The sequence below is a fragment of the Corvus kubaryi genome, unplaced genomic scaffold (genome assembly GCF_017639235.1).
Source record: "Corvus kubaryi isolate FWS band 111438036 unplaced genomic scaffold, C.kubaryi_AGA036_p1.0 65376, whole genome shotgun sequence".
Lineage (NCBI taxonomy): Eukaryota > Metazoa > Chordata > Aves > Passeriformes > Corvidae > Corvus > Corvus kubaryi.
Window position 1 is genome coordinate 32,421 of NW_024581957.1, and position 26,148 is coordinate 58,568.

Here is a 26,148-nt window from a genome sequence, read left to right on the forward strand (position 1 = left end):
CGATGGGGCTGAGCCTGCCCAGAGAGAGATGTGGGGGGTTTAATTCTTGATATTTTTAATGCCCCACGATGCTTTTTTGGACTCTGGCAGGTTATTTTTAAAAGTTTTTGGGCCAGGCTTTGCATGAAATCCAGTTTGCAAGGCAAAGAACTGCTACAGTGATTCCTCCCTCTCCCCATAGCAGTTTGTATAATCCAAGTGTACAGACAAGCTCCCTAAGGGACCTGCTCCATTACACTTGTAGCCTGCAGTGCCACTCCAGGATGGATCTGTGTCAGCACGGCCCCCGTCTCCTGACACCTTTGGTGGGGCCTGGGCTGGGCAGAGTTTCCCTCGGAAGAAGCCTGTGATCGCCGCTCCCCAGATGCCCCCCCGTGCTCCAGCCAGTATTTACTGCAAACCTGCCAAAGTAAACCAGCCCGCTGCGTTTTATTTCGGATAAACACAGCGTGGCCACGCTGGGGTGTTGCCTTCTGAAGGGCTGGAGACAGAGCAGAGGCTGCATCGCCGTGGGAAAGGGAGGGAGGAGAGGGATGAATCCTGCAGGATGCAGAGCTGCTGGCAGGCAGGATGGGTCTGGGCCCCTGGGGATGCTTGGAACAGGCGGCACGATAAGGAAATGCATAGATAGGATGCAAAACCCCACTTAGGCTGTGCACGTTGGCCCTGCTCGCCGTGCACCGGGGCTTGTTCTTTCCTGCAGAGCACCCAGCACATGCAGGGGGTGTCAGGGACACCTCAGGGGCTGCTGTCGGAGCAGGGATTGGCGGTGTGCCCCGGGGCACGAATCCCTCCGGGTGACACACACCCACAGCGCATCTCCACAGAGGCCGCGGAGCGCACGCAGCCCCTCCACGCACGCACACACGCCTCGGAGCTGCTCCCGCAGGCCTGGGAGAGGACGTGTGGGCCCAAAAGCTGGGCTGCCTTTATTTTCCTCTTGCCTCCTTCCTCCAGCTGGCTCTTCAGGCCACCGGGAGAGAGCCAAAGCCTCTCTCCTCCCACACCTCCAACACATACGCACGGGGAAGGCTCGCTGCAGCGCCGAGCTCTCGTGTAAACGCTAGAAGTTGCTTAGGAGGGTGAAATCCGAGGAAGTGGAGCTCTCCCAGCCGCTCAGCCACCACAGACCCGGGGTCTGGATTGAACCGGGGAAAACCCATCGAGGTGCTGGCGATGGTGGAGTGGAGAAGAGCTGGGGAGGGTGGGAGCCGCTCCCCCCGCTCTGGCCTTTAGCTCTTGTGCTCCGAGATTAGAGAGCCCCGGCCTGGCCGCTCTCCGGGGAGACAGCGGAGACCTTTCATGCCTCTTTGAAGAGCCAAGATAGTGTCGGCCTTGGTGCAAGCCCAGGCTGCAGACAGGCCGGGAGGCGCTGGGGCAGCCGGCTATCTCAGCGTGCTATCACCCTGGCTCCCCCCGCCACCAGCCCCATTCCCACCTCCACCCGCTCCCGGCAGTTCACCATCAGCCACCCTGCTCTCTTTTTCTTTTTTTTTTTTTTCTTACCCCCATACCATCCCTTCGCTTTGTCATTCATTTCTGCGGGTCTCCTTATTTATTTACTTCTTCGCCTTGCTTATTTATTTCTGGCAAAGAGGAGGCTAACAAGTAGCTGGAAGCACTGGCCAATATTTAACTAAGATGGCTGGCCATCAGGTCCCTTTTGTTTGCTTGCAAATTAATCATCCAGCGCGCAGTCGGCGCCAGGGTAGATTTATCACACACAGAAGGGGGAATGAGGCGGCCGAAGGGAGACAAAGACTGTTCGCACCTTCCCGCTTTTGATCTTAGATTAGTGCAGCCTCCCTTCATAATACGAGTCTCCGGGGGGCTTCGTCGGGGAGGTCACTCGGAACTGGCGGAAGTTTGCACGCCATTAGCCAGACGCTGGAATTGGAAATCATAAGCGGCAAACATTTTATTCTCCTGCGCCGGTGTGTGCGGAGCGCGGCGCAAGGTGCGGGGCAGGCGCGGAGGGTGGCAGCGGCTCCGGTTTCTGCCGCGGCGCCGAGGGCGCGCTCCAGCGGGGCGGGCGCGGGGGCCGGGGCGCGGCGGGGCCGGGGGCGGCTGCGCTTGTCCCGCGGGAGCCCGCGGGCACCTCCTGGTCCCCGTGAGAGAGCGGCACCCCGGCTGCGGTAAATTGCAGCAAACTTCTTGAAGCCGCCGGGCGTTTGCTGTGGGCGCTGATAAAGGGAAGGCATAGGCTTAGGGGGTTCCCACCGCGGCGGAGGCCCGAGAACCGGTTCCGAACAGAGGTTGGAAAGACTCGCTCTCTTGGTCGATAACCAGCCGCACAGCGCAGCCGAGCGCTGCGCGGGTAGCCGGGCTTCTGGCTTCGTGAAACACATCAGACTTCCCCCCCCCCCGCCATCTCTTTGAACGCATTACTCCCGCTTCCTTTCCTCCCTCCTCCTCTTTTCACCCCCACCCCCGACTAAAGGGGAGATATTTTGGTGAATGCAAAGCGATCCTAGACGCTGGTTACTACAGGGACTTCACCAAGCTGGCGCCAAGCGCTCTTAACCATGTGCGTCAAAAATGCAATGTTAGAAGAGCTAATCACTTTAGAGGTTCCGCTCCCATCTGCGCGCAGCCAGCGCCGAGCCCCCGCGCTCCCCCGCTCCGCTCCCGGAGGATTATCCTCCCCTCTCTAAAGCAGGGTGGGGGGCGTCAGGAGATTCCCCCCCTCCCTCCCCAGGGCAGGGTAGTGATTCGGCACCTCCCAGCGCTGGGATACCCTGCCTGACACGCGTGGGCGCCCCGTGCCCTGCATGCCCACGGCACGCACAGTCGCAAGCCCCCTCTCGCTGCCCTGCACTGTCACACACCCCTACCCCCCCCCCCCCCAAAGGAATAAATCTCCCCAGAAACTTCCCAGGAGGATCCTGCCCGGCTCTTCCCTCTCCGTGGGGTCGGGTCAGACCCACGCGTGACGCCGTCCCCGGGGGGGTGGCTGGCTCCATGCGAGCCCGGGTTGACCCGGAGCTGGGCCCCCCCCGCCCGGCGCTGCCCCGGCCCGGGCGCAGGGAAAGCCGCACTTCCCGTCTCCTCCCCGCGCACCTCGTGGAAGAGGAGGGGTGTGGGAGCGTAACCCTGTCGGCGCCGGTGCCAGCCGAGTGGCCTTAATCCGCAACGCCAAAGAAAGAAAGAAAGAAAAAAGGAATAATAAATACATAAAAATCCCATTTTCCAACGGCCCCCCGCTTCCCTCCGCGCACCCGCCGCGATCAGCAGCCGCCGGGGCCGGGGCTGAGCCAGCGGCGGCCGCTGCCCGCCCGCCGCAGCCTCCAGCCGCCCACCACAACAATAATACCGGCGGCCGCGGCCGCTGGAGCAGCCGGAGCCGAGCTCCGAGCGGGGGGAAGAGCCGCAGAGCCACCCCCCGAGCCCCGGAGCTCACCCCCAGATTCGCGGGGGGAAGGGAAGCGCCCGGCTCCCGGCCTGGAGGTGTCGTTTAAAGAAAGCAACTTTGCCGGGGAGGGGAGAAACGGCGCGGGGGCAGCGGCAGGGGGGTGACACCAGCCCGGCGGCTGCGGGGACCGGCGGGGAGGGGGCGGGCGTGCGGCGCGGCGGCCTCCCGGGGTGGCTCCGGGCCGGGGGGGACACAGCGGGTCCGCCACGCGTGGAGCCCCCCCCGCCGCCGGCGCTCGGGAAGATCCTACCGGGGGAGAGCGGCCGGGCAGCGGCCGGGGCGGCGAGAGGCCGGGGCCGGGGGGCGAGGCGGCCCCAGCACCCCCCTAGAGGCGGGCGCTGCCGGCCCCTTCCCTCCTCCCTCCCTGCTCCCTCCCCTCTGATCATGTTGACATATTCACACGGCCCGAAGTACTAGTGATGCTTTGCTGCAGCGTTACAGTTTCCGACACCTTCTTTTTATAACTCGGCGCTGTCCCCCTCCACCCGAGCTGTCAGAACCCCGCCTATGGAGCCTCACAATTGGTCCGAAAGCGTCAAAGAGCCAATCAAGGCGGCTCCAGCTCCCCTGTAACCCACAACACATCCCTACGATCGGGTGCACGCAGAGCACAGACTCACAGGGAATTCTCAGAGCCGAGAGGCTCCTTCTCCCTCTCTCTTCTCTCTCTTTCTTTTTTCCTCTCTTTCTCCCTCCCCCCTTTTTCTCCTCCTTTCTCTTTCCCTCTCTCTTTCTCTCTCTCTTTTATGGAGACAACAGTATAATTCTGCCAGATTTTTTTTTTTTTTTTAAGGCAGAGCGAAAGAGAAAGAGAGGGGGAAAAATAAATTAAAAAAAAAAAAAAAAGAGGAGGAGGGTGAAAGAAAGAAGAGATCCTGATGGAAATCAGGACACCCTGACCAGCTCCTGCTTGGGGAGTGAGGAAGGCGAGGCGAAACGAGATTTCCCTACAAGTTTTTGCTGCTGAAGGTTGCTCAGGAGCCTTCCTCGGCCGGCGAGGGGGGGTGGGTTTGTTTGCTTCTCTCTGCTTTCCCTCCTTTCCCAGCCTTTGCTCTGCAGCCTGACCGTACGGAGGAAAGGTGGAGGGGTGGGGGGGAGGGGGAAGAGAGCCAGCCACCCAAAAAGAAAACCCAGCTTCGAGCCGTCACCCTCTGCCACGGAAGAGAAGGGGGATTGGGACTAAGAGAAAAAAAGAAGAAGAAAAAAAGGATTTCGGCTTGTCCAGCCCTTCTGCGGCAACAGGAGCAGACAGCGAACCCGGTGGATTTTTTTTCTTCCCTTCTTCAGCGTTTCTTTTCCAGCGCAAGGACTTCCACTCAGGAAAAAAACGCAAACAACTAAAAACCAAAACAAAACCTCAGAGACCGAACACGAGAAAAAGCAAGACTAATAATGAACAATCCTGTTAATCCGCTGTCCCGAGGGCTGGGGATGTGCCCCGGCTCGGGAAGTTGTAGGCTGTAGGAGTTCTGCTCTCCCTCATGTACCGTGCTGTTTAGAGCTTGTTTCCCCCAATCCTATTTTTTTTTTTTTTTTTTGGTGCTTTATTGCTGTTATTGTTATTATCTTAATTTTTCTTCTTCATGATGTGCTGTTAGAAACCACTCCAGGACTACTCCAGCAGTAGGAAGACCGAGGAGTGGAGTGGATGAATTTACCGATGAGAGATCCAGTGATCCCTGGGACGAGCATGGCTTATCATCCTTTTTTACCGCACCGGGCACCGGACTTTGCCATGAGCGCCGTGCTGGGACATCAGCCTCCCTTCTTCCCGGCTCTGGCTTTGCCTCCCAACGGGGCGGCCGCCCTCTCCCTTCCCGGGGCTCTGGCTAAACCCATCATGGATCAGTTAGTGGGGGCTGCAGAGACTGGTATCCCCTTTTCTTCCCTGGGTCACCAGGCAGCAGCCCATCTGAGGCCTTTAAAAACTCTGGAGCCAGAAGAAGAGGTAGAAGACGATCCGAAAGTGCATCTGGAAGCTAAAGAGCTTTGGGAGCAATTCCATAAAAGAGGCACGGAGATGGTGATTACCAAATCGGGAAGGTAGGTCTGGGTCGGGGGTTCGTGCCTTTCCCCCCCCCCTCTCCCCCACCCCTCACTCTCTGCACCCCACCAGAGCAAGGCTCTCTCTCCGGCTGCCTCCTCCGTAAATCTCCTTTCACCTGGAATTATGGAAAGCTTTAGGCAGTGAAGATCCGAGCCCGTCTGGGGCACCACGCTGCCGGGAAAAGCCCAGCCGCGACCCGGCCCTGCTCAGCGTGTGCAGGGGGCGAGAGGGTCCCTTCATGGTTCAGTAGCTTAATGCTTTCTGGAAAAGACTGGGAGCAGGAAGAAAATAATTTGGGGTTGGCAAAGGGGCTGGCCTGGTTTTCAGCCTCGCTACACGCAGTTTTTCTTCCGTAAGAAAGGGGAATGAAGGAAAAACCCTTTGGAGCGGCGTCTGGCTGCTCGTGGGGCAGGAGGGCAGACAGGCTCGGTGTGGCAGGCTGTGCCTCTCTCTGTGCTGGGATCTCGGCTGGGTTTGTGCTGACTGATTATATCTGGAAATGTACAGAAAAGCTGACAAAGTCCCCAGCCGTCCTGCAGCCGCTGCTGGAGTGGCAGGGAAGGGTTTGCAGCTCGGCGCTGCCTGTCCCTGTATTTATGTAACCTTCACGTGGGAATGAATGAACACACACGGCGCGGCCACGCTCGGCATTTCTGCTTTTTATAGGTTTACCCGTCTGAAATCCCTCTCTGTATTCGCTACTCATTGACATCTGGACTCTTTTAAAACTCTACCTATTGCTGCGATGAGATGTAGGGTGAAAACCCCCTTTGCACCCTGGTGTTTTTCTAAGGGGCTCTCTGAGAAACCTCCCAAACTCTCCACATGTGATTTGCCAGGAGCATTACTCGAGGAAGCCACTCCTGAAAAGTCTTCTTAGATGGCCTTCAGCTGCCTTGCTGGAGCTTCGCCTATTTGCAAAGCACCAGTTGCAGGCTACAGGCTCAGGAAAAAAAAAAAAATAAATACAAGCCCTAAAAGCAGCAAGGAGGAAAAAAAAATTCCCCTCGCCCATTTTACTGCTTTCCCGAAGTTTTTTTCTGTTAATTGTGGTCAAAAGTTTTTGCGTGAAAACCTCGGCCAGTATTAAGAGCCCTTACATGTTGCAAAGTCATGTGTTTCCTTTTAAGTTGAGATTTGCTGAATGCCAACCACTCGATATAATAAACAGCAAATTTGTGGTATCCTGTTGCAGTTTGGAGCCGGACTTGGGAGCGGAGGGGAGCGGGGTTTGCAGGGAGCCCTCGGCACACGGGGGGATCCCCGGGAGGCTGGAGCACGGGGAGAGCCCTGGCAGCCACCCTGTCCTCGCTGGGGGTTTTTTATTCTCCTCTGTAAAGTGCAAAACTCCGCTCTTTACCGGGAGATTGGGTTGTGATAGTTCAGACGATTTATTTTATCGGGGTGCGATCAGCTCCCATTTCTTTGTTTAGCAGGCAAAAAGGAAACTAATGAGAGATCAGAGAGCCCCAAATGGGCCTTTGCTGTTTAGGAATGGCACAGAGAGGTAAGCGCCTGCTGATTTCTAGGGAATGAGTACCTTTCCCATCCAGGGACCATTTTCTCCTGCAACTTTTAAGCTTTTGAGAAACCTTTTCGCTGGGGGCGGGGGGGGCGGGGGGGGGAACACGACCTTTTTGCTGGACACAGACTTACTTTGCTGCTTTAGAGAGCTGAAGTAGTTGCTTGGTAGACGCGCTACCAAAATTCAGAAGCTTATTTAAAGGCTGTAATTAATTTTATTTTATTTTTGTCTTGTCTTTTCTTTCCTCCCCCGCCCTCCCCCTTCTGCCCATAGGAGAATGTTTCCTCCATTTAAAGTGAGATGCACTGGACTGGATAAAAAGGCCAAGTACATTTTATTGATGGATATTGTGGCGGCTGATGATTGTAGGTACAAATTCCATAATTCCCGGTGGATGGTAGCCGGCAAGGCTGACCCTGAAATGCCAAAGAGAATGTACATCCACCCGGACAGCCCGGCCACCGGCGAACAATGGATGTCCAAAGTCGTCACCTTTCACAAGCTGAAGCTCACTAACAACATCTCTGACAAGCACGGATTTGTGAGTGTCTCTTACACCTTCCTTTACCCCCTTTTCCCCTCCCTCGCCACCCGGCCGGAGCAGGAGGTCCCGGCGGGGGGGTCTGCCCGGAGCACGGCGGCTGCTCGGCCGGGCTGGCCCCGCGGCCCCGCTGGCAGCTCCGGCAGGCGGCCAAAATGCGGGGAAAACGGGGCATAAAGACCTCCCCGGGCACCCGGGGACGGGCATCTGTCCGGTTTATAGTAGTCCTTGATTTTTCCTCCTGCTGGGGTCAGGATTAAAGGCTGAAGTTTACTCTGTAACCTCCCCATGCCATGCAGCGTTTACTGTAGGGATACATTTCCAGCGCAGCGCAACTCGATATTTCTCAGAGCTGCGGTGACTTTATATATCTATATATATTTTTAATAAAGTCGATCACACTTTCTAAGCGTAGGAAAACGATATGCATATGTGTATAAAGGGCTTAAAGGCCTAAGAACGCAAACGTTTAAATCTATATTAATCTGGATAATGTAAAGCAAGCCGGAGTGAAAATAAACAGGGACCAAAAGCAGAGGTCAAGTTGCCCATTCATGTCTATCCACTCCTTTACATTTACCGGGTGTGCAGAGATAAAAACTTACCCTGAGAGTGAAATCAAACAAACCTGCTGATAAGTGCTCTGTCGATCCTGGCCATTTCTTTCAATTCCTGGGAAAGCCTCTGCCGCGGAGCCGGGGCTTGCTGCTGGTGGCCGCGGCGGGGGGATCTCTAATGTGCCGAAGATTGCATTTGCTGCCTGTGATTTGATTAGACGATACATTTTTGCCTTTCGCTGAAGGCCTTAAGTGAATTGGGGCACGCAATTAGACCGAGCCGAAGCTCTCGTGGTGGTGTTGCAATTGTAGCTGCTGTTGCATTACTTGGTTTTTTTTAATATTTATTTTTCACTTTGAAATCAAAAGACATTGCTGCCGGAGCCCAAACAGCTTCTCCCCCTCTCCGAGCAGAGCTCTGAAGGGTTTCCCCCCCTCTCTCCTCTCCTTCGAGAGGTCCAGCAAGAGCCTAACCCCGGCGAGCTGGAGCTGTCAGTACTTTTGGTTGGATGCTGCGAGGCGTGTGCGTGTGTTTGGAGTGTGCTTGGCAGGGAGGAGTGAGGGGAGGAAGGAGAGGGAAGGCAAATTAGGAGGAGAAAGTGCCGATGGCCGGGGGAAATGCTGCTCCTGCTGACCGTCTTCTTTCCCTCCCTCCTGCCCTCTCTGCTGCCGGCCGCTGCCCCCCCCAGACCATTTTAAACTCCATGCACAAGTACCAGCCCCGGTTCCACATCGTCCGAGCCAACGACATCCTCAAGCTTCCTTACAGCACGTTCAGGACCTACGTTTTCCCGGAGACTGAATTCATCGCAGTGACCGCATACCAGAATGATAAGGTAAGGAGATTAAGAGAGGATTTGTTTTACGTGTTTTGGCTTTTAAGAGAACTTTTACTCTGCATTGTTCCCTTAAAACTCACGAAGCCCATCCCGCTCTTCTCTCTCTCTCCCCCTCATCTTTTCCCCCAAAACCTCCTTGATCCGACTTCGGGAAGGCGCTGGGGGAGGGGGTCGAGCACTCTCCTAATACCGACCTCGGGGAGGCAATTAAAAGGAGGGAGGACTGGGGGTGGTGGGGAGAATGTTTAGGGGTTTTCTACCATTTTTTTCCCCCCGGTATCACTCCCCAGTATGAGGAAAGGGGTGGGGTGGGGTTTGCTGCTCTCGGTGTGGATTTAATCTAAGACGCATCAGGAAAAAAAAAATTAATAAAAGAGACTCGGCTCCGTGTGTCGAAAGACAGAGTGGGGAGAGCAGCAGGGCTGAGATTTTGTAATTCTTCCTGGCCTTTGTGCTGTTTTAGCTCCTTTAACAGCAATTGGCAATAAGGCTGGAGCGAACGTCTGGTTCCTATTATTATTATATTATGATTTTTTTTTTTGCATCCTGCAGTGTTTTATTATTTTTTGTGGTGCAGAAATATGCTCTGGTCAGAGAGGGGTATCTCGCTTGAATTTAGCTGGAAGGGCTGAAAGAGCCCGTGTGAGAAAGTTCTGCAGCGCTGCGAACGCTGCCTCTCCATTGCTGCTGGTTTATTGTCGCTTGCGACGAAGGTGGTATATTTGGGAGAGTGGCAAATGGCGAATTTACGATAATTAAGTCAAGTGGAAGGAAGCGAAGGAGCCAAAAAAGGGGCTTTGATTTTTTTGTTGTCTGTGAATTACAACTTTGCATTCGTGTGTGTTGAGCGCAGAGGCTCTGGATGCGCAGCGCCCGCTCGCTGCAGCTCCCCTGTGCCCCTCTCTGCCCCTCACATCCTTCCCCGTTAAGAATTCATGGGGAAAAGGGGGGGGTCCGTACCCTTCTGCCCTCGCGTTCCAAAAAGCCACTTCCCCCTCGGGGCTCGGGCTATTTTCTTCTCTCTCTGCGGCCGGGCACTTGCAAGGAAACTGAAAGAAAGTGAGCGCACAGAGAGTAGACTTTGCTTTGGGACTTATCAGCAGGGCTGGTCGCCCCGGACTATCAGCTGGGGGCGGCTTGGTTGAAGGACAGAAATGAGCATATTTGTGTGATTGCCATGAAATCGGCTGGAAGCGGCGTGCGGAAGCGGCGGGGAGCCCTCGGCTCGGCGCGGGGGGAGCAGAAGGCACGGCCGGGAGCACCTGGATTAAAAGTCCCGCTGGTTTTAGCAGTGGGGTTTTCCTGCTCTTTCCTGATCCCGTGTGTGCGGCGGCCGGGTGACTCGGGAGCCGAGGCCGGTCCTGCCCGCACTCGGGCGCAGGCGGGGTTTCCTTTTCGGGATCCTCCTCTGCTCCTAAACTGGGGGGTTGCTGTGCTTCCAGCCCGGTCCGAGACCGGCAATGGAGCGGCGGGGAGGCGGCATTCCCGTTCCCACTGCTCACATCCCGTTCCAGCGAGGTGAGCCCCCGCCAGGCTGGGAATTCGGCTCCGTGCATCGTACGCGGGGCACCGGGCACTTGCGGGATGCCCCGCACCCCCCATCCCTCCCCACGGTTGTTCCCTGCCATAACCTGAACCCCGAAGCAACCCAGACCGAAAAACTTCCACACACACCCCCCCCAAAAAAACGAGCAGGCTCCTGGCACCCCTGGCGCCCCAACACACACGGAGCATAATGCGATTATATAAAGTATTTTATTATAGCGGGGGGGGTGGGTATGATTCCTTTGTGGTTTAATTATGGTATTTAAAGAGCTTTAAGCACAGGCACAACTTGCATGGATCTCATTGCACGGCTCAATTAATTCCGATGTGGTGGCAGCAACACGGGGCTCTTTCATTGCCACCGCGGCCCAGGTCGCCGGCCAGCCCGGCGGGGGGTTGAGGGCGAGCTGCTTCCAAACAGCTCGGGAAGACGTATGGATTCACCCAAAAACCAGGGACCTTTGCCCCCTGCCCTGTCCTGCTCCTGCCGGGGTCCTGCCAGCGCTGGGGGAACTGGGAGGAGTGGGGTTTGCTGTTGTTTTTTAGTACAAAAATGTCCTTATTCTGCCCCAACCCCCTGGCTATTTTTTTTTTTCTCTCCATCCTATAGATCACACAATTAAAAATTGACAACAACCCCTTTGCCAAAGGTTTTCGGGACACCGGGAATGGAAGGAGGGAAAAGAGGTGAGTCTGGCTCGATTCTGTACAGGCGCCTCGTTTGGTTTTCATGTGTTAAGCTCAGAACACGAGCAGAGGTAAAAATCACCTTGCCTCACCTCCAAACCACACTTCCCCCCGCCAAAATCCATAAGGATCTTGGCGTTAATAACGTCAAACGGATTGCATGGGAATTCTTTCCTGCTTTCCACGTTTAGTTTTCACATCGCAGAGGATGACTGGCCAAAGGGAGTGCAGTACATTAAGCAAATATTAGCAGAGAAGAACCTTCCCTTACAAATTCGAGAGGGAATATTACAGTGTAGTTTGGATCTGGGACTGGAGAAGAGAGAGAAGTGAGGGCTGAGCACTGCTTGAATCTCCTCTGGCATTTTCCTGGGGACCGTATGGAAAAGACTAAAATGTGGAGGAGAAACGTATAAATAAACTGTTTGGACAGAGGGATCTCATGAATATGGAAGTAATTAATGATAGAAGATTCTTTATTTTTCCAAAAGCAGCAGGACACAGTTTGTGCCCCAGGTAGGCAGGCAGAACTCGTTATAACGGGACTCAAGATTTTTATTTTTAATATGAGAAGAAAATATAAGGAGAAAAAAGAGAAGGGGACAATATTTTTCCTTTGACGGGAGATATGTCTGTTTTGTTGTGTTACAGGAGACAAGGTATTTTAGCCATTTGCACGGGGGGTTAGATAATGAATAAATGAATCAGTTCCTCTGTTTTCAAGCAAACAACAAAATAAAAGGTGGGGGGAATGTCATGTAAACCAAGAGGCCTCTCTGCCTGCCCAACTCTGAGCCCAGCACACACACAAACATGCGCCCGCCAGCTCCTCTTGTCCGTCAGTGTGAAAATAAAGCCAGCGCTGGAGCCACAGGACGGAAATGATTTCTAATTTCTCTAAATATAAATAGATTTTTACTCCGGGTTAATTGTTGGTGAAAAGATTACATAAAGTGCCTAACAAAATAACCACTTCCTAGCAATCTTAGCAACCATTAAGATGGCTCATATCTCTGGAACATCCTTGCCTTTTAAAAGCTAATCTCCAGGGAATGCTTCCCTCTCCCCTCCGCCCCTTGTCTTTAATATCAGCCCTCGCTGAGGAGCTGCTCAGCTTCCAAGAAATCTCCTCTCATTAGCAGCCAAGCCCTGCCTGCCAGAAACGCGCTCTCCTCCTCGAGGGAACCGTGGCTCTTAATTCCCCTGTGCTACTCGTGCCCAAATAGGAACTCCAGGAGGGGCTGGGGAGGAGGAGGGGTCCCGGGGGCGCCGGGGGCCGCTTGCCCAGCGGGTTCTGTGCCCGCAGGAAGCAGCTGACCCTGCAGTCCATGCGGGTCTACGACGAGAGGCAGAAGAAGGAGAATCCCACCTCGGACGAGTCGTCCAATGAGCAGACGGCCTTCAAGTGCTTTGCCCAGTCCTCGTGTCCCGCCGTGCCTGCTGTGGGCACCTCCAGCCTCAAAGGTGAGAGCCTCGGCCCCTGGACTCCCCTGGGAGAGCCTGGGTGTCTGCTCTGTGTGGTGACAAATCCTGGCCTGTGCCGCTGCCCTCTGGCACTGGCCTGTCTTCCTTCCTTCCTCCCTTCCCTCTTGCCTTCCTTCCTACCTCTTTCCTTCTCTTCTCATCTCTTTTCTCTCTCTGCTCTCTTCTCTCTCTTCTTTCTCTCTTTAGTTTTTCCTCCCTCTCTTTCCTTCTTTCCATCACTCTTCTTCTTGTTTCCTTTCTTTTTCTCATTCCTTCTCCTCCCTACTCCCCCCTCAGTCTCCCTCTCTGCCTTCCTCACTCTTCCTCTCCCTCTCCCCCCTGGCCTCCCTCTCCCCTTGCTGCACATTCATCCCTCCCCTCCTTGGTTCAGCAAGGAGCCAGCTCCAAGTCAAGGGAGCAAAGACAGACCACGGGGCAAAAGTTCAAAACTGGAGTCACTCCATTAATATTCCTCACTGAATCTGTTATTAGAGGAAGGATCTTTCCCCTGGATACAGTCCCGAACTTTGTTATAGAAAAGTCACCCTGGGTTTCTCCGTGCGGGGTTGGGAGCTGTCTGCAGCCCTCTCGTATGTATTAATCCATCCCGGGGCGGGGGGGCAGGGGGAGGAGGAAACAACCTCTTTTTTGTAGTTGCTTTACTCGTTTTTTTGAAGGCCTGCCGAGCTGAGGGGGGGGGAGCTGGGAGGGGACCCGAAAAGCAAACCAGAGCTTCGCACCTGGGGCGCTGAAATTAGGAGTGCAGAGGAATCCAGCGAAGCCGTGCATGTGTTTGGGGAGAAGGGGGCCCAGGGGGTGATGAAGACGGCTGCGGGGTGTCTCTGTGTGCGTTTTCAAAGTTTGCCCGTTGAAAGGGATTGAAACTTTGGAAAACGTCGTAGGAGACACATCCCCAAAGGCCCTTCAGCCCTGCCCCGAGGTTGCTGCTGTCCCGTTCCTCCTCTACCCCCGCTGCAGCCGGGGAGGGAGGGGGGTCCCTGGGGGCTCCCGCAGCCCCGGGGAGCCCCGGGGAGCGGGGCCGCTGGCCCCGGGCCCGCCCGGCTGGGGGGTCGCTCCTCCGGGCCGCCGCTTTGTTTCGCAGCCAATTTCGCTGCGTTGTGTAAAACTCGGGCTGGCTTCGACGGGGTGGGAGGTGGGAGCCGGGGGCTGTAGTTATTTATATAATAATAAAAAAAAGAGAAGCATTTCCACACAAACCTCTGGCCGGCCAGGAAGCGTCTCTGCCCCCTCTCCCAGCCCGGTGGGGATTTCGGGATGTGCAGTGCCGGATCCCAGCCCCGGGCCCCCTTTGTCTTGCAGATCTCTGCCCCAGCGAGGGAGACAGCGATGCAGACAGCAAAGACGATCCCTTGCTAGAAGGCAACGAGTCGGGCAAAATCAGCACGACCACCGCCGCCACCCCAGCACCGGCCAGCTCCGCTGCCACCGCGGGGGACGACCCCCGGGACAAGGGGGGCAGCCCCTCCAAAAGCCACTTCTTCCCTGGGGACTCGGCAGGGAGTCGGAGCCGAGAGAGGACTGAGAAAGCCCCTCCGGACTCCCGGCACAGCCCGGCTGCCATCTCTTCCAGCACCCGGGTGGGAAGCCTGAGCGGCGAGGAACTGAAAAGCCCCCTCAGGGATGGCCCCAAAGTAGATGAGAACCGACTGCTGGGGAAAGAGCCCTTCACCCCCCTGACGGTCCAAACCGACAGCACGGCCCACCTGAGCCAGGGACACTTGCAGAACCTCGGCTTCCCCCCTGCCCTGGCCGGCCAGCAGTTCTTCAACCCGCTGGGGAACGGGCACCCGCTGCTGCTGCACCCCGGGCAGTTCGCCATGGGGGGGGCCTTCTCCGGCATGGCCGCGGGCATGGGGCCCCTCCTCGCCACCGTCTCGGGGGCATCCGCCGGGGTCTCGGGACTGGACAACACGGTCATGGCCACGGCGGCGGCCCAGGGACTCTCGGGAGCATCGGCGGCTGCTTTGCCTTTCCATCTGCAGCAGCACGTCCTGGCTTCACAGGTACTGCGCTCCCCCCGCGCCGCCCCTCCGGCCCGGGGGGCTCTGACCCTGGGGACGGGGGGCAGCGGGCACCTCCTTTGACTTCCCGCGGTGTCCCCCCCACTGCCCCTGCCAGGGGCCAGTCACAGGGCTTGGCAGAAAGGCGGAGGAGAGAAAGCTCCGGGCGGGGGGTGGCCCAGCGTGATCTCCCTGAGCTCTCCCACCCTCCCCGCTGTCCTCCAGAGCCCTGCACCCGCGGCTGCCACCGGGGCAGGACCAGGGCGCAGCCCGGCGCTGTGGGGCGCGTCCCAGCCTGCGAAGCGGAGCCGCTGTCGGGGGGGATGTGCCCGGGGCTGCCCTGCGGAGCGGGGCTGGGGGCTGGACCTGCGGCTGGAGGGCGCTTGCCCCAGCGCAAGGGAATCGCCCGGTGAGGGGAGAGCGGGGAGAGACCCCACGGCCATTTGGGCCCGGCGGGAGGGGGGCCGTGCGGGGCAGGGCCCGGGCGGGGTGTGCCCCGTTGGCTCCGCGTGTTTGTGGCCTCGGCAGCGGGAGGACAGCTCTCCGTGCCCTGCCAGCCCTCCCGCTGGCGGGCGCAGGGGAGTCCCTGGCGCGGGGGTGCCGCGCAGCATCCCCGCGGTGAGCGTGCGGGCCGGTAACCCTTTCCTCTCTCTCCTCCCCTCCCGCAGGGCCTGGCCATGTCTCCCTTCGGCAGCCTTTTCCCCTACCCCTACACCTACATGGCCGCGGCGGCCGCCGCCTCCAGCGCCGCCTCCAGCTCGGTGCACCGGCACCCGTTCCTGAGCGCCGTGCGGCCGCGGCTCCGCTACAGCCCCTACCCGCTGCCCGTGCCCCTCTCGGACGGCAGCAGCCTCCTCACCACCGCCCTGCCCGGCCTGGCCGCCGGCTCCGGCGAGGGCAAGGCGGGCGGGCTGAGCGCCAGCCCCGGCTCCGTGCCCCTGGACTCCGCCTCGGACCTCACCAGCCGCTCCTCCACCCTCTCGTCCGGCTCCGTGTCCCTGTCCCCCAAACTGGGCGCGGACAAGGAGGCGGCCACCAGCGAACTGCAAAACATCCAGCGCCTGGTCAGTGGGCTCGACCCCAAGCAGGACAGATCCCGCAGCGGCTCCCCGTAACCCCCCGGCCTCCGGGAGCTCATTTCAAATCAGTCTCGCAGTGCACTTTGTTTGAAAGAAACCACATCCTCCACCCCGCGAGTGTTTGTTTTTTTTTTTTAGCCCCGTCCTTTATTTTGGTTTAATTTTTTCCTTTCCTCTTTCTATATTTTTTTGTCGATATAAAATCCCGCGGCGTTGTGTGCGTGCTTAGCAACCAAAAGGTATCTGGTGGAGCAGGGGGAAAGGGTCGGGGATGGGGAGCGCTGGGTCGGAGGCTCCTCGCAGGGAGCAGAACTGGCCGGATCGAGGCACCGGTGGGGTTTGTGGCATCCTCCTTTTAGTTTGTTTTTTAACGGTGTAAAAAAAAAAAAAACAAAACCAAAACACGCTGGAAAAAAAGAAAAGAAAAGAAAAAAAAAAGGAAAAAAAAAAAGACCTAAAAGAAAAAATAAAACAAAAAAATCAAACAAACTTATGAATAAAAATTTAGTGAGAGAAGTGATGTTTTTTCTCTCCGAAAGAAAAGTGTGTAAGTAACTCGCATATTGGTTCTTCAACAGTTGTTTCCTGGGCGGGTTGTTAACCACAACCCCCTCAGTCGATATTAAGGGAAGCTGTGTGTTTAAAATACTATTGTGATGTCCGAGAGCCAGTTGCTGGCTTTTTTTTTTGCATGTTCCAGAGTAGTCTGCTTTTCTTTTTTTTCTTTTTTTTTTTTTTTTTTGAGGGGGGGGGGTATTTTTTTTTTCAGTGGGGTTTTGTTGTTTATTTTTAATGCTCGTTTCGAATCCCAGGGAAAAAATTAATATTAATAATAATAAAAACAAAAAATAAGACCTTTGTCCCTCTACCTTAAACATCCTCCCTTGTAGCAACAAAAATAAGTGTAGTTGGAAAGAAAAAAAAGTGAATTTATTTTATCTAAAAATCTCTGTAGCTCGACTGTAGGTTTATCACAGCTTTCCCTCTTTAATTGTATATGCAATAACAAGGTTTAAACATACTGAGAAGAAGAAAAGAGCGGACACTATTATTAAAACAAAGTATTTATGTAATTATTTGATAACTCTTGTAAATACGTGGAATATGAATACTCGAAATTAATTTATTGACATTGTACATATCTCTGTAAATACGACTGCAGCAGTCTTCTTGTTTTTTCCTTCTGTTTTTATTTTTAGTCGTTTTCATTTCAAGTTGGTAATGCCTTTAAACATAGATCCCGACCCAGAGGAGAAATTCCCCCATTTGTGAGGGCTCAGTTTTTAAATCGGAGCTCAGCCCAGGAAAACCTCGTCCTTTTGCCAAGGAGCCGAATCCAAAAGGCAAAGCAGAAAGAAACCAAATTAATCAAAGACCTTAAAAAAAAATCAGAGAAAAAGACAAAGCAGTGTGCCATGATAGCTTTTAATCCTCGATTTCTTCAGTGTTCGAAATGTCAACAACCACAAAATTATATACTTTAATACACGACAACAGGCTTCTCCAGTGGCTTGAGAGAGAGAAAAGAAAGGTGAAGATTCTAGGGTTTTCCTTACTTTCTATTATTTTTCCCCGTTTCCTCGGTGTGTCAGAAAACAACCCTGCGATGGAGTTTTACTACTGTGCTTATTGTTGTCTTTGTTTGAGTGAGTGCATATTTTCTTGGGTTGAAAGTCAGGTGCTCAGAGCTGGTTCAAAGGAAAAAAAATGAAGGTCTATTTTGTGTTATATAAATGTTGAGAAGTTCTTGCTATTTTTTTTTTCTGTAATTTTTTTTTTTTTCCCTTTTAAAAGTCACTGAAGTTTCAATAAATTTTTATTGAAATGTCTTGGGCGTACTGTGAAATGCCTTCACCCCAACCCTCCCCGAAGTGCCTGGGAGGATGGAGGGGTTGAAAGATATATATCCCTCTTCTGCCTTTCTCCTCCACCCCCTTTCCCGCTCCCAATATTAAGATATTTCTCCTGGAAGGAGCTAGTACGAACCAGTCGAGGTGGTGTCATTTGAATTGTTGGGGGGGAAAGACGAGTTTTAAGCGAGCTGTTTAATGTACCTTTTCCGTCTTTATCCCTCTCGCTTTTAAAGTCGATCCAGAGGCTGCTAAAGTCACCTCTTTCAATGGAACAATATTAAGTGGCGTTTGAAAAGTTAATGAGAAAGGCTCAGCTATGCTTTTATCTGTCATAAATTAATAACGCAAAAGTGAAGAATTAGAGAATAGATCGGTTAAATTTTAATGCAGAGCCCTCCTTCAAAGTTTCCAGGTGAAGTGCTCAGGACTTGATGCTGTTGCTGGGCTCGTTTCCCTCTCCTGTCCGGGCAGAGGATTCGGCTTACCCAGTTAGTTATCACCTGGAAATACCCGATTTTTAAAAATTCATTTTTCGCCCTTTCATTGGAATCGCCCCTTCGGCTCGTGATATATCGAGATGAAGCTGGAAAACGGCTGGAACGGGGACAGACAGCCCGGCTGGATGCCGGCTGGACCAGTGGCCTGGGAGGTCACTGAGAGGAGAGCTGAGGAGAGCTGGCAGCCCCTGCCGTACCTCTGCCAGCCTATGAGCACATCCTTTAGCAGAACATATATATTTCTTGTTAATGAGATTTTTTTCCCCCATCCCTTCAACAGTTAGTGGCCCGTATATTGAAAAGTGATTCATCCTCCGCCAGTAATAAATATTATAAGGATGTACTTCCAGCCTGTATCCTGTTTTATGCTCTGCCTGCCCCTCGGCCCGCGGCCCCCGGTTCCTGCGCCAGCGAGATAAAGGGAGATCCAGGGGGTGAAAGTGGCCATAAAGGTTTTTTTCCCCCCCGATTTTTTTAATTTAAAAATCCCCCCACGAACATCAAACTGTTCCCCTTCGTGGGGATACGGGACCCTTCCCATTTCAGCTTGGGGATGGGGGTTCGGGTTGAATCCACGATGGAAAGGTTTGGGCTGAGCAGGATTTTTTCTCTCCCTCTTCCCCCACCCTCGGATGGCCCAAGGTGACGGCTGCTGGAAATGTCACTTGAGCGGATGCTCCCCTGAGCCGGCCTGGGCGAGGAGGGGCTTTTGGGGATAGAGGTGGCGGCGGGTCTGGCAAAAAAAAATTTTTTTAAAAATCCACCCGAAGAAAGAGGCAGCGGCTGTGCAGCCAGCCCGAAGGCTGCAGCCCCACCAGCCGCTTTCCACACGGGTCCTCCACGCGGGTGGGAGCTGGAGCCGCTCCGGGAGAGGGAATCCGGTCCCGAGAGAAGCAGGTCGGCGGGACAGAGCCCTGGCAGCCCCTGCGGGCGGTACAGCCATCCCTGCCCCGGCGAGCGACTTCGGCCTCTGCTCTGAGCTCCGGCCTTAGCTGCAGCACAAAAACACCTTTCCATGACCCCCACGGTCCCTTCTCTCCCATCCCTTGGGCTTCAGGAATCATGCGGGGACCTCTGCTTTTTCCCTCTCTCAGCTGCTGGTCCCCAAATCGCTCCGAGATCGGGAGAGCCGCTATGATCTGTGTGTGAGTGGGGACAGTTTCCTCCTCGGCGAGGAATTCGCTGCTGATGGTCAAGAGGAAAGCCACAGACACCCATCCCCAGACCCCCCTTGCCCATCTCGCTTTCCTGCTGGCCCAGGAGCCCGGTAGTCGCCCCGCAGGCCAGGCGGGCACCGGCAGCCCCGGGGCGCCGCAACCCCCGAGCTCACGAGTTATTCTTTTTAAGGCTGAGGGTGCAGCCTGATTGCTTTAAAGCCCCCCTTTTGCACGGGCCTAATGCTGACCTCCCCCTCGCCATGCCCTTGCAAGAAATCCGTGTACCGCAGGTGTAACTCTGACTTGCAAATGGCTTTATCTCCTGTGTATCTTATTTGTATATAGTAACGTTAATGAGTAACTCTTGTGGCGCTTGTGGATGGAGGTAAACAGCGAGCAATCTCTGTGGATTATCCTGTCTATTACTCACCTGGCGCCTGTCTTGATATCCTCAATGGTTTTATGGCTGATGCAGGCGACCCGGCGCTGGGTGGGGGTGGCCGGCGGCGGGGGGGGCTCCGGCGGGGCGCCGGCGCCACCTCTCGGGCGGCCTGAGCAGCGCCCGGAGACCCCCGAAGGGACCCACGGCCCGCGGGAGGGGGCACCGAACCCACCGAGGGGGAACCGGGGGCGCGCTGGGGTGAGCCAGCACCCCGCACCCCGCACCCCGGCCGAGCTCCCCGCAGGCTCTCCCTGGAGCCGAGCCGGGTTTTACCCACGGGAGTTTTAGCCCCGAGTCCAAAGTCTCTGGGAAAGCGGGGCCGCGGCCGCCCCGCCGGGATGGAGGGGAAAGAAGCTCGAAACGCTCCCCGGAGCCGCAGCGCCCCGGGGGCAGCGCGACACCGACACCCCGGCGGGACGGGCACCCGGCGTCGCCGGCGCGCTCGGCCCACACTCCGCTATTAGTTAATTATTGATTGATTACAAGTGAAAATTTATGAGCCTCTCTCTTCCCCCCCCCGCCCCCCCCCCTCCCCGCAGCCTCCCGGCCCCTCGCACGCACACACGCTCCTGCCCTCTGCAAACACTCCGGGGGAGGCGGGAGGCGTGTTGTTGTTTTTGGCCTTGACAGCTTCCAGGAATATGAAATATTTAAGCCCTTCGGTCGATCTCCCGTACCCTGGACGCCCTTTTTTTCTTTTTTTTTTTTTTTTTTTCCTTCCCCCCCTTTCATGTCCCGGCTCGGAGGCTCCCGCGGCGGCCGAGCCCCCTCCCCGCACACAGCCGGCGTGCGGGCTCGGAGCACGCCAGGCCTCGCAGATCAAAGGGACCTCTCCGGCCTCCGCACAAGGGAAGAGAGGAAAAAAAAAAAAAAAAAAAAAGAAAAAAAAAAGTTGATTTCTTTAACGATTGTTCGTAAAAGTCTTGGAAGCAGGGACCATCCCGCCTCCTCCCTCGCCTCGGGCTGCAGGATTGCACCGGGAAACGATTTTGGGAAGGTAGAAAGAGGGTTTGGGAGAAGGGAAGAGAAAGGAAAAAGGGGGAAAAATTAAAAATATAGAGGAGTTGCTCGAAATTTAGCAGCCGCGTGTCTGCAGGAGCGCACCCGCCGTCCCGGGTGGGAGCCCCAGCCGCAGCCCCCGGCGGGCAGAGGGGTCGGGGCCACTCTCGGACGTGCGCTGGCCAAAATGGGGCGAACGCCAAGCCCCTGAGCGTGCCCGTGGGTGTGCGGGGGGCACTCCCCCAATTTCTGCCGGCAAGCCCGGGCCGAGGGGCGCTGCCAGAGGGTGACCGGAGCGCGCTGCTCCACGCGCGGCCCTGGCCAGTGCTGAGAGACGGACGGACGGACGGAGGGATGGCTGGACGGACGCAGCGGTTGTTGGCTGTCTCGGGAGGGTAAATGGGCTGATGAGGCGATTGCCTCGAGGCGCTGGCACGGCGGAGGCGAGCAGCAGCCGTGGCAGCGTGCGGGGACCGCCCCGCTGCCCCCCCCGGTCCCTGTCACCCGGCCGGGAGCGACAGCCGGCCGGGCGGATCCGCGCTGGAGGCGCCGGGACGGCGGGGCTGGAATCATCTGATGGGGGAAACGGGGCGGGAGAAACCTCCCTCCTTCGGCACCTCCAGCCGCGCCTCGCTGAGAAACCCCCGGCCACGGGGGCACGGGGGCAACCCCGAGCCCTCATCCCACTTGCCCACTGTCCAAGCACATTCCGGGGGAGTAAAGAGACCCCCAGCAGGAGATTCCAACCTGTGGAGCTGGGGCTTCGCATCGCCTTATTGCCCCGACCCGCCGAGCCCTCCCGCAGCCCGACCCGCCGCGCAGCCGTCTCCCTTTGCACCTGAAGTTTTTGGTTGCGGGTGGGGAGAGAAAACCAGCGGTTCCCAGGGAACCAGCTCCGGAGGGTCATTCCTGGGGGTGCCTTGGGGTTTTTCTTGCTGGCATTTTTGTTTTGGTGTTTTGATTTTTTTTTTCCAGCCAGCCCCAAACTTCCCACGTGCTTCTCCCCAAACCCCGCATTATTAGGGAACAATTAAGGCGTGTAAAAACACGGCGAGGCGAAGCCCTTTAGCTGGAAGTGGTCTTTCAAGGCGCTATTGGAGCTCCTGGCCCCATCCCCTCGCCCCGACGCGGGGGCTGCTGCGGGCAGGATGAGCTCCGAGGCCGGGCCGGGGCTCCGGAGCTTCTGCGGGGCTCTGGAGCTGCGCTTTCCTCATCTGCCACCGCTCCTTCGTGGAAGCTCAACCCGCAGCCGTCTCGCATGCACCACCTTTGGGTTTTCCCTTTTCTAATCCATCTCTTTTTCTTTCTTTCTTTCTTTGGTTTCTTGCTTTTTAATGATTGCATTATTCTAGAGTAAATACTTAATTATTATTATTACATTTTCAAAACGCTCTCAGCCGAAACAGAGTTCGACCTTTAGCCCAGGTAACCGCGGCCATAATTCCTGCTGAATTTCACCTTGGTTTCACCAAACTCAGCTTTCCCTCACTCTCCCACATAATGACCTTCCCGGAGAAGGCATTGAAATAAAAACCAAACCAGCACCGAGCGGGCTGGGCTGTGCGGAGCCGACCCGACCGCACGGACACTCCGACCCCCTCCCCTCCCGGGGCAGCCCCCCTCTGCCTCCGGCTTCTCTCCTTTCCGAGGTCCTTTCAAGCTTTATTTCCTTTCAAGCCGCCCAAGCGCCCCTGACAAAATAAAGTTATCAAGGAAATAAGCTCGGGAGAAAAAGCCAGTGGTGCTTTTCCCCCCCCGGAGCTGCTCCTTCCAGGGAAGGTACGAGCGGAGCGGCTCCGGGGTGGGGGAGCCGGCCGAGGATGGGGACGCTGGGTCCGGCTTGGGGCCTCCCACCGGCTGGACAGACGGGTCAGTGGAACAAGGAGGTTTTCTTGGGGCAGGAGGAGGCGGCAGGGAGGGAGCTGGAGGGATTTCTCCAAGCTTTCGTGCAGTCCCGTTTCAGGTCCCTCTGCAGGAAAGGGGTCCCCGCCGCCGCAGCCCCGCCGCCACCGCGCTGCCCGACCGCGCTCCCTTGGGAATGTGTCACCGCGATCTTCCGGCAGGATCCTGTCCCTTCTGCCGTGAAACTGCTCCCAGGAGCTCTCGCGTTTATTTTTCACAGGTTTCTTGAAAATGCGTTTTCCCCGCTTTCCCTCGCTGTCCGGTCGTGGCCTTCGCCGTGGATTTTCGAGGGGTGCTTTTTAACTCCTCCGTTCTTCCGAGTCCCTTTTCAGCCGGTTTTCATTTCTCCCGCCTGCGATCTCAAAAGCAAGCAGGAAAAAAGCCCCTCAAACCTAAAATACAAATATAAACCAGGTCAGGAGGCTCCCCCGCTTTGCTTGCTGGAGCGGGAGGGGGTAGGGGCTACCCCTAGGAAAAGTGAAAAGCTCGATTTAATGGGCGGTCATTGCTAAATCTCACCTTAGGGCCAAAACGACTCGCGACCCATTGCCCTCCTTACGATGTATTTATTTGTCTCAGCGGCACCAGCCGTCAGTCATTAGTGGGGGGGTTAACCCGAGAGCCGCCCCACGGTGGTGGCGGTGGTCTTGTGGCTTTTTTGGTTTGTTTTAAATATGGTTTCTCAACAGGAGCCTTTCCAGAAGAGGAGGAAGAACCTGTCCCGGGAGGGCTCCTTGGCGAAACACGGGGAGAACACGCGTAGGAGCGGAGCGAGCCACGACCTCTCCAAAAACTGTTTTGGTCTGAGCAAGCGAGGTTTGGTTCGCACTCCGAAGGGTTCGCTCCCAGGAAAAGCGGCGCTTGGGCCAGCAGGGACATTACTCCATGGATAACAACATTTTCCAGTACTAACAATAATGGAGGGGCAAACCAGCCCGGAGCACGAGCTCAGCAGCAGCCGCCCGAGCCCTGGGGCAGCCAGGCGGGCGTCGCCGGCCCCGGCACCGGGAGTGCAGCGGGCAGCAGCTCCGGACACCCGGCCGGCTGTGCTCACTGCGCGCAGGTCTGTGCTTACGGCCGCGCCAGGAGCTCCAGAGCCGCTCGGTAGCTGGATGTCACTTTATGTACAGCTGTCGCTGCACATGATACGTCGAAAGCGCTACGGCGTTTTCGATGCATTTCAAATATTTATGTAGTTCAAGTACGTGTGTGCGTGTCGTTATGTAAAGTTGATGCAAAGAAATGTGACTGTGAGCGCATTTTTTTCACTCCACACAAGACGTGTGCGGTGTCCCCGCTGCCCGCACACATCCCCTCCGGCCCAGGCTTTCCCAGGTTTAGTCCCGCCTGGCCGAGCACAGCCCGGCTGGGACCCGGAGGCTCTAACCGATGGATTTGGGATCTATGGCTCGATTAGTTTAGCGATACTTTCTCTATCGTGTTCTGGGTAAATCATCTCCGCCAACGGCAGCTCGCTGAGCGGTCCCAGGCTCCCCGTCCCCCCCGGGACAGCTTTGGGGTCCGTGACCACCGCCCTTCAAGGAGAGGGAAACGTGGGAGTCTCCCCGGTGCTCCCCCGTTCGCACCGCTTGCGCAGCCGGCTCTGGTTTGCTGCCTCTGCCGAGTATTTAACCAGGGTAGGGACGAGAGAGGAACCATACATTTCATCCTCCCTTTCCCCCCAGATCGCCATCCCGCGGCTCCAAACTTCTGCTGTCAGGAGGGTGGACCGACGGTGCGGGAGTGCTTGGCCTGGCCGGCTCCGGGCAGGGAGGGAGGAAGAGAGGGATGGATGGATGGATGGGTGGATGGATGGGTGGATGGATGGGTGGATGGATGGATGGACGGGTGGGTGACGGGGTTGGGGTGGGGCGGGGGGAGCTCCATCCTCGTGCCACAGCTCATTTCGTCCTGAAATCGGGAAATAACGAAATTCGGGAAGCATGAACCCACGGCAGCAGGCAGGACCTGGGTGCCCGGTGCCAGCAGCCCGCAGGAGCAGGACAGGGGGGTCCTCGCTGCTGGGGGTGTCCCCCGCGGCCGGGAGCGCTGAAGCCGCGGCCGCGCTCGGGGCCGTCCCCGCGGCCGGGGCCGCTCCCGGGGCCGGGACTTCTCTCTCCCGGGGCCCGGTGTCTCCGTCAGCCTCTCCTGGAGTGCCACCTGGTGGGAGCACCCCGGCACCACGGGCAGGGCTCGGCGCCAGGGGTCCCGCAGCTCCCCGGGAAGCGTTTCCCCAAGGCTGGCAGGGGCAGCAGGGCAGGAGCGGGGTGAGGGGTGTCCTGGGGATCCCCAAGAGCCTGGGCACGAGGAGTGAAGAGGATGCAAGCAGCAGGACCCAAAAGGAAAAATCCAAATTGAAAGTGTTTCTTCTTCAGAGGCAGAGGAAGAAGAGGCTCTCGTGGAATCCTGTGAGCCCCCTCCCTCTGTTCACCTGTAAGCGGGGAGGGGACAGAGAGCAGGAGGGCAAGGCTGCCTCCAGCACTGACAGGATGGCTCCTGGCGCTTTCCACGCGCTCCAAATGAGAGCCCTCGTGCCGGGCACTCAGAGGGAAGCAGCTTTGGGCCTGGCATTTTTGCAGGAAACCCCCCAGAGCTCTCCAGGTGTGTGTGTGGCTGCACTCCGAGGGCAGGCGGGGGTTTATAAACCGAGCTGAGCTGTTGCCCTCCTGGCCGTGCCATGGGCTCGTCTGGGGGGGCAGGGGTCTCCTTGCTTTGTCTCCTGGGGTTTCTGCTGCCCTCCCTCACATATCCACCTCCTGAACTATTTTGCTGCTGTGGTTTTGTCTTTGCTTGCTGCCTGCTCACTCACAGACAGATCCAAGTGCGAGCAAGCACAAAGCCAGTGTGTTTATGTTTTGGTTCATAGCTTTATTCATACTCCTCCTACTTGCCTTACCCTTTTTACTCTCTCTAACACACAAATTCTCCTTCACAAGCACTTTGTCTTATTATATCCTTATTATAGCTCTGATTTCTGTCTCCTGCCTCGTTACAAACCCGTTCTGCACCAGAAACAGCCATTTCACACGAAACACTTCGCCCTGGGCCAGAGATTAACTGGCTTTGGTGAAACTGGGGGGCACAAAAATGTGAGAACAAGGATGTAAAAGCAGGAAGACATGCATCAAACTTCAGGGTAAACAATGGGAATGATATTGATTGCCTTTTAATGTGCAGTGGGCACACAATGGGGAAGAAAGCCTTCCCAGAGCAAAAAAAATAAGACACTTGCCCCACTTTAGAAGCTTGGAGCAGACAGTGCAACTTTGGGATTAACTCAGAGGGGACCTTATCCCAGGGCTTCTGCAGGCAAGTGGCTTTCCAGGTCTAGCACAACTTCCAAATAAAGTGCTGTCCTACTTTCTGGCTGTGTCTAAAGAGTGATGAGAAATGCCCATTGTCTCTGCCCAGGCTGGTGCGTGCTCTCATTAAGGCTCTGAATTGTGTGTGTGCATGTCAGCGTCAGAGCTGTTTGGAAGGCAGGGACGGGCAGGGTTTTTGTGGGAGGTAATTCCTGGGTTCCAGTGGTCTGAGAAGTTTCTGAAGGAGTTTTGAACTCTTGGAGGCTCAGTGCTTCCAGG

The 26,148-nt window shown here is 56.2% G+C and overlaps 1 protein-coding gene and 1 long non-coding RNA gene across 4 annotated transcripts; both read left to right on the plus strand.

The window, feature by feature from the left end:
- Nucleotides 1-3,895: 3,895 nt before the first annotated feature.
- LOC121673389 (T-box transcription factor TBX3) lies at nucleotides 3,896-17,243 on the plus strand. 3 transcript variants are annotated; one of them, XM_042046674.1, is made up of 8 exons: nucleotides 3,896-4,416; nucleotides 5,011-5,455; nucleotides 7,258-7,525; nucleotides 8,772-8,918; nucleotides 11,077-11,153; nucleotides 12,460-12,617; nucleotides 13,938-14,641; nucleotides 15,307-17,243. In XM_042046674.1, the coding sequence occupies exons 2-8, from the start codon at nucleotides 5,061-5,063 to the stop codon at nucleotides 15,751-15,753; spliced, it is 2,196 nt and encodes a 731-aa protein (XP_041902608.1). In that variant the 5' UTR covers nucleotides 3,896-4,416; nucleotides 5,011-5,060; the 3' UTR covers nucleotides 15,754-17,243. The 3 variants fall into 3 exon arrangements, with proteins under 3 accessions (XP_041902608.1, XP_041902606.1, XP_041902609.1); XM_042046672.1 differs by lacking the exon at nucleotides 3,896-4,416 and having other exon boundaries at nucleotides 4,498-5,455; XM_042046675.1 differs by lacking the exons at nucleotides 3,896-4,416; nucleotides 5,011-5,455 and adding an exon at nucleotides 6,471-6,966.
- A 3,430-nt stretch (nucleotides 17,244-20,673) lies between these two features.
- LOC121673390 lies at nucleotides 20,674-23,815 on the plus strand. The gene is made up of 2 exons (XR_006019196.1): nucleotides 20,674-22,787; nucleotides 23,257-23,815. It is a non-coding gene; the product is annotated as an uncharacterized LOC121673390 (long non-coding RNA).
- Nucleotides 23,816-26,148: the final 2,333 nt, after the last annotated feature.